The sequence below is a fragment of the Lepidochelys olivacea genome, assembly GCF_965140295.1.
Source record: "Lepidochelys olivacea isolate rLepOli2 genome assembly, chromosome: 9".
In the NCBI taxonomy this organism is placed as follows: domain Eukaryota; kingdom Metazoa; phylum Chordata; order Testudines; family Cheloniidae; genus Lepidochelys; species Lepidochelys olivacea.
In genome coordinates this window covers 41,932,966-41,940,526 of record NC_140419.1, presented here as the reverse complement: position 1 = coordinate 41,940,526, position 7,561 = coordinate 41,932,966, and the positions used below count along the sequence as shown (strand labels likewise).

Below are 7,561 nucleotides of genomic sequence, written 5' to 3'. Positions count from 1 at the left end.
TGGCTATCCGTTATTTGGCTTACGAAAGACTAATTCTAGATGTTCCGCGAACAGCTCCGTATCCATCTAGCGTCTCCCGTTCACAACAGTAAATGAAATCTACGCAAAGCCACTGCACTGGTTAGTTAAAACGATCTCACCACCATAATACCTAGCCGTACCCTATCAGCAGCTTTAAAAGCAGAACTCTTCAAAAGAGATGCGGAGGATCTGGGTCCAAATTGAAGCCAGGATCTGGCCACTAGCGTGGGGCAAAAAGAAGATACTGACACATTAATATCCTATAATAACGATACATGAAAAACTGCGTGAATAATCATGAAATCACCTGACCCAGATTTTATCCGTATCTGGCATGACAATGCCGTTCAGCTGCTGTTTCAACCAGTAATAATTCATCTATTCCTAGCCAGTTTTTCTTCTTCTAGAAGAAGTAATCGAATTATGATATTCCCCTTTATTTCAATATTTTTGTAACGGTTTACTACGTCATTTTGTCTATAAAATCTAGATCCGCCCCCACAAAAATACTTCAAATTGCATGAGGAAAAACTAAGACACTAAAAAAGAAGAACAAAATATTAAAATGCGATGTCTAGGTCTTTTACACATCACCCAACTACAGTTTTAATAATTTATAATTTAATAATGTGCCATCGTTATTCTGATTAATTTGTAGAAATCTGCTTACAAAACGTAGCGCTCAAACAAACAATAAATAGGCGGAAATCAGAGATACCTCGTGTTTTGCTGAGAGTAATAAACTCTCCCGCGTGAGGAGACTGATCCAAAACCCATCCAAGTCAAAGGCGAGACCCTCCATTGGCTTCAATGGACTTTGGATCAGGTCCTTTAAATCCACAGAGGAAACTACGGTGAACACTCACTTCACCTTCAGATTAAGCTCTAAACAAATGCAGCCACGAGAAGGAAAGGGACAGTTAATACATCTTAGGTATGTTGCAAATGCACATATCTGTGTGTGTGACAGAGAGAGACACAAACACAGTGACAGCCAGCGCTATTGTCCGGATCTATACCGTCCACGTTAACCCCGGGGACCTGTAAGAGACACAGACAACACTTTGCTTCGTTTCCTTTTTTCCCCTCCAGATTTGCATCCTGATTTTCCTACAGTCCAGTCCTAGGAAGAGCCCATGAGACTTCACCCATCTATGTACTTACAGTAGTTTCCTGAGTACCTAGGACGGCCACTTACAATATTTCACTACCGACTCAATAAATCTACGCTCCTACCCCTAAAGAAATGGAGTTTTTTCAAACTCTCCTCTCATCTGTATTTGTCATAATATTTTTGTCCTCAGCTGTGATAAAATACTGGGGGCTGCTATCTGCAACCACTGGAGTGAAAACTTACATTAGGTCAAAACAAAAAGAAACAAAAATAGTCTCTGCAACTTAAAAATCGACGGCACGATCTAAAGCTCATGGAGCTCAAAAGAAAAGTCTCCTACTGACTTCAATAGGCGTTGGATCGGGCCCACTAAAGGTAAACTGAACACACTATGGCAAATGAAGACACTATGGTAAAGGCTGCACAGAGTGTAATGAAAACATTCAGACGTGCTTATGCACTAAATAATATTTCCTCTACGGCGATTAGTTTTTAATGGTCCCTTTTCCCCCTCTGTCAAAAGTGAAAAGGCTCGAACAAAAATAAATGGGATGAACGCAGATGGTCTCACAATGCATTATGAAACGTGGGCCTGATTCTGCAGTCGCTCGCCAGGCTGAGCTCCCATTGGCGGCAAAGGGAGTTTAGTTTGAGTGGGAAGAGCAGGATCAAGCACCTAATCTACTAATCCAATCCCAGCCCCAGCAGCGATAGGCAGAACATTTGGGTTAGTAACTTCACCCTAATAAGAGTGTGTCCGGAATATACTACCAAATAAAATTTGGTTATGGCGGAATTTTTAGTCCCCAGCGAAGGTGACTTGTGTGCATTTTACAAGGTGAAAAGGCATTTTAGTGAAGGCCACTTTGAAAGAGAAAAAGCTGATGACTGAAGGATGTAAATCTCATTTTTAGATCAAGGTCAGTGTCATTTTAAAGAGATCGGAAGCATAGAATATTGGCTACAATTTGTTCCAACCCTTACAAGTATTCCCTAATACCCCCTTCATTGTTTCTGGGCCAATTGACATCAGTGAAGTTACACCAAAGGATATTCCCCACCACCATCTTTTTTCTTCGTGTGTGTATGTGTGTGTGTGTGTTATCCCACCACATAATATGCTATATTCAAGATGACTGCAAGGACTTTCCTAGCTTGAGGCATCCTTTGGCCTAATTTGGGACTAAAACAGTGCAGGTGGTTGCTTAATCCTAAAAACATTTCATTGGCAAGGCTTTGCAGCCATTACTCTGCCACAAACAAGAAAAGGGTAGGCTTGGATATAAGCAGTAATCTATCAAATGGAGCATTCAACGAGATACTATTCAGATACTCAGGCCTCTGCTGATTGTATTCATCTTGATTTCTCCACACACACGAGGAGCACCAAAACCACAGGAATTTACAGTTGCACATACGCGGTGCGTGTGCCGTCTATATCGAGGCTTCTTTGGGCATTGAGGTTTGGATGCGTCAAGAATGCAGGGCTGGCCTCTTCCTGTGCATCTGATAACAGATCTCGGATGCAGGGGCGAGCGTTATTTTGTAAGAGACATTGTTAATAATGGTAGACTGCCAGTCTTTGCTGACAGGGGAAACTACCCTCTGAACGCCTGACAGTGGAATGTTATCAAGGGGCTTATTTTAGGTGGAAGCAAAGTTTTCTGAAAATAAAGGAAAAGCTCTGTTTCTGTATTAAGAGCTGCATATTTATCCCCCCGCAGAGTCTGCAAAGGCCCATGGACAAAATGGAAGGGCATTACACAGAGAGGAAACTGCATCACAGGACTGATTTTAAGGAAGATTAGGAAGCCCTTGTAATCAGAGTGTCTCTTTTGGACATCGTTGCAAGAGTCAGAAATGCCATTTAAAGCAATGCTACGTGTTAGCAAGCCACGAGTAGGCTAAACAGAACTCAGGAATTGGGAACTTCGGCATATGTCAGCCCTCTTATTTGTTTCTGAAATTTCAGTCGGTGCTAGGCTTTCTTCCAGCTCGGTCCCCAATAATGTAGTTTTGGGACATACCTTCATAATTTGTCAGACTCCAACCCTCACTAGTTTAAAATTGCACACATATAATAAAATAATAATTTATACGTATGTTCTGTTGTGAAATTGTATCTAATTATAGGAATCTCTTATAATTTAACCTTGACCTGTTTAGTATAAGGATTATTACAGCATTTCTGCGTGCAGTCAAACTTTCAGTCGGGGTTGGGTTGGGTTTTTTTTTTCCCCGATCAAGAAAGGAGAGGATTTTGAAAACACCTAGCTTTTAAAAACAAACTGTAGGTTTTAAAACGAGGGTAGTCACTAACACAAACAAGCCAGGTTGAGGACACTTTTCAGTCGCCCTGATTTACCTATCTACATTATTCCTTTCGTGCTAAGGAGATCCCATTACATTGGAAAGGGGAGAGAGGGAGGGACCCCATTACTACCGGTAGGAATAACAGATCTAATAAAACAATGACAAAACTAACTTCCTATATCTTCACTGCACTATGCATTCATGGTCCTTCATTAATTGGAAATCGATGGGAAGTAACTTTATCCTGCTCAAGAATTTCTTTGCTCAGTCTCCATTTAACTCTCAAGAATATATTGTATAACCAAGGAAGGTGTCTGTCACCAGCAAGTACAGACAGATTTTAAAGCAAAGTCAAGGCCCAGAAACAGCTGCTAACATAACCACCAACATCGTAGAGTAAATACTATAGAGTCAGGTTGCGAGAACAAATAAAATTCGGATGCCTGGGGTTACAAAAAAGGATGCACTGCCACCTTATAACATTTTGAGTAATGCAGCTGCCACAGCAGATAATATTATTTGCATTACTGAAATGCTGTTTAGATGCTTTCTAAGTCACAACAAACAGCGGGCATGTAAAGAATGCACAGTATTTTAAAGAGGATATGCTTTCCAAGTACCTTCCAATAACAAAACAATTCTGACACGTCTCCAGAATAATTTAATAGCTTTTTGAATTGTTATGTTTATCAGTTATGCAAGCAGTGTAGTTTTCCTTCATGGAATGGGTACCTTTAGCAGAAGAGGAAGGAGTCAAACTGGGGTTCGAACTTGTTATAGGTTTAATCCAAATAGCACAGCTGTTTAGTCCCTACATTACCACAGCTGCAAAAGAGAACACGAAACCCGTATTATCTACCTCTGCAAATATGATCGCAGAAGAGCAGTGAAATCAAAGCAATTGTTACTCTGTTTTGGTAGATAATTTGGAGTGGCTCAAAATGACTGGCTTTGTGAAAACATTATACCCTTTAAGGCCGGATCTGGCAATCATTACTCAGACAAAACTCCAAATGAAGCTAAAGAACTTTAGGTGGAGTTTTGTCTGCGTTAGGAGTGCAGGATCGGATTCTGGATATAGGAAAGAGACTAAAGTTTAATATTTCTGCATGACAACAACGAAAAGAAAGACTGCCTTCAGTATATTTTAAAAACAGAATTATTAAGTTTTGGCTGCTTAGAATATTTCAATTACTTAGACTTGGAATAAAAATATCAAGCGTGGGTAATCTGCATATAAACTGTATCTACTCTACACACACGTCTAGCTAGATGGGTATTTTTATACACTATGCTATATCTGATCACATCCCAATTTTTGCATTTTATATTAGAATGTTAGGAATCTCTGCAACTATTCAAGCCAATTGAATATTTTGCACTGAATCTCTCAATGAATTTGCATATCAGCAGTGGAGCACGCAGGACTGAAGGAAAATAAAACAATATTAAAAGAAAGAAAAAAATTTTATTGGAGTCTTTACAATGCTAGAAAATACAATAAAAGTGCTAGTTTACTCTAGAAAAGTTGGTCCCAAAAATGGTACTATGCCATAGTATCTATCAGCTTACATAAACATTTATAAAATCGCTATGAACTGGCCCCAATATTTATAAACATCTATGTTTTTCACATTAATCTATTTAAAGTCGGAGGACCAAAACTTTGTAAGAAAGATGCTGAGCAGTTAAACGCAGAACCTACCAAAGATTCCATTTGGGGCCAGGAGGTTTTTGGTCAAAAATATGAAGATAAAATTTAACTTTTATTTAATAATAATAATAATGCGCATGGAAAAAATCCCAATTATTATAGGAAACCGTCTTTTTTCTTATAATTTCAAAATATTATTTTAGACCTGTATAAAATTACTCTTAAGACCTCACAGGACATTTTCTACTTTAATATACATATATCTATATCACTGCCGGCATATTTCACAAGTTACTCTTGTTATTTTTTGTTTGTTTCAAATATCAACAGCATTGCTATGAAATGTAGGCATGTGTTCTGCTTTAAAAACAGTCCCCAAGTAAGTACTATTTTGACAGAAGGACAGAACTTTGAAGAAGTGCAATTCTTTCCAGACTATACAAGTCCTGTGATACACAGCGGATAGGCCTGTCCCAGCAACAAATCTACAATTAGCGGAGATCGAATTGGTGGTTTTTCTATTTCCCCCCTCAGTTTACTTTCCTGAACGCTCAAAAATAATAGTGCCAATTTACAAAGTGGAGCATACGTTTGAGGACAAAACTGTATATTTTTAATGGCACGCTTTTTTTTCTTTAAAGTCAGTCTCTCCCCCACCCCCCTTGTTATAAATCAGACAAACCGGCCATCGCTTGATAACCTTACACCCAAACAGGATCACACAGATCTCTCGCTGCAGCTAGAGGGTTTTTAAAGTTCAACACTTACACTGACTTCAACCAAACGCGGAGCAGGGCTTACATTTTCCCGCTGTACCCATTTTTGGCACAGAGAGCACTTTAGACAAATCCGCCACTACAGAGGAGAAACAAGAGACAGACAGACAGGAGGGCGGGGGTCTCTAGATGTCTATCCGGGAGTGCAAGGCGCTGTGTTTGCTGTCGTGGTCCCAATAGGAACAGTGCATCATGGAGAGCTCGGCGGGCTGGCGGGCGCAGGCGAACTGGAGGCCGGCTCCGTTGGGGGCCGGGGCGGCCGGCGGCGCGGGGCTGGCGGGGCTGAGCTGCTGCGGGTGGTGGTGGTGGTGGCTCATGCCGTTGTAGGAGTTCACCATGCCGGGCAGGGCCATGCCCTGCACCCGGGAGTAGGGGCCGTAGGAGGCCGGGGCCGACAGTCCTTTCACGTTGACCGGGCTGACGTTGCCGCCGGCCAGCTGGCAGGAGGCGTAGGGCATGGGCGCGGGCGGCTGGGCCAGCGGCCACGAGTTGTTCATGAAGCCGGACTGCAGGTACTTGGGCGGGGAGAGGTAGCCGTAGCTGTCGCTGCTGAAGAGGGTCTTGCCCGGCTGGAAGTGGGTCGGGGGCGGCCTGAAGGGCCTCTTCATCCTCCGCCGCCGCCGGTAGTTGCCCTTCTCGAACATGTCCTCGCAGGCCGGGTCCAGCGTCCAGTAGTTGCCCTTGCGCTCGCCGCCCCCCTCGCGGGGCACCTTGATGAAGCACTCGTTGAGGCTCAGGTTGTGGCGGATGCTGTTCTGCCAGCCCTTCTTGTTCTTCTCGTAGAAGGGGAACTTGCTGATGATGTACTGGTAGATGCCGGACAGCGTGAGCCGCTTCTCCGCGCTCTCCCGGATGGCCATGGCGATCAGAGCCACGTAGGAGTAGGGGGGCTTCTGAGAGGGGTCCGGCTTCTCGGCCCCCTTCTCCGGACTCAGCTCGTCCTTGGCTCGCTCGGCCTCCTTGCTGGCGTTGGTGTCATGAGCCATCAGGGCTATGGGGTCCTCCTCGGGGTCCTGGTAGCTGGCCATCATGGCACCCAAGTCCACTCTTCTTCCCGGGGGAAAAGAACCAGCTTTCCTGCTTGCTGAGCTGCTTGAAGCCCAATCCCACGGGCAGAGGCTCAGAGTCAGTCCCTTCTTGGTATTGATTTGGATGAAACTTGCGCCCAGAGCCAGCTGATACTCAAAGCCCCTTTCCCTTAGGAGCTGGTAAAGTTTCTCTCTTAGCCCTGCCTGTTTTTCAAGAGGCAGCAAAGCGTCTCTGGCTCCGGAGGCTCAGATTTCCAATGCACTCAAGGACTTGCTCTTTTCTGATTTGTAAGTTCCGCTTTCGTCAGGAACCCTTTCTCCTATAGCGGGGGAGCCAGCGAGGCATGGTCGAGTTCATTTCTAATTCATAATTAAACCCCAGTGATTAGCCTTACTTAGCAAAAGGAGAGAAAGAGTGGGTATTAAACTGAAAAAAAAATCAAATGGCCATGTATATTTAAATTAAACGTTCTCGATCTATTAACATGTTTCACATTCGATTTTTAAGAAGTCTTCTCGAAACTTTCTTCGCCACAGTTTTGAATAATTGTCTCAGCTGGAGATTTTGAGGAAGTCCTGATAGAGATGATCTCTCAGTGAAAGGTGGATAAATTATTACCCGGATGTCCAGTTAAGTGAGGGGGAAATGTTACAG

The 7,561-nt window shown here is 43.1% G+C and overlaps 1 protein-coding gene across 1 annotated transcript; it reads right to left on the bottom strand.

Moving 5' to 3' along the window:
• Positions 1-5,336: 5,336 nt before the first annotated feature.
• Positions 5,337-7,146, bottom strand: FOXL2 (forkhead box L2). Its single transcript, XM_084638081.1, has one exon. The coding sequence runs from the start codon at positions 6,907-6,909 to the stop codon at positions 6,004-6,006; it is 906 nt and encodes a 301-aa protein (XP_084494207.1). The 5' UTR covers positions 6,910-7,146; the 3' UTR covers positions 5,337-6,003.
• Between the last annotated feature and the right edge of the window lie 415 nt (positions 7,147-7,561).

Coding starts and splice junctions, on each gene's coding strand:
- FOXL2 (XM_084638081.1), bottom strand. CDS start 6,909: ATGATGGCCAGCTACCAGGACCCCGAGGAGGACCCCATAGCCCTGATG.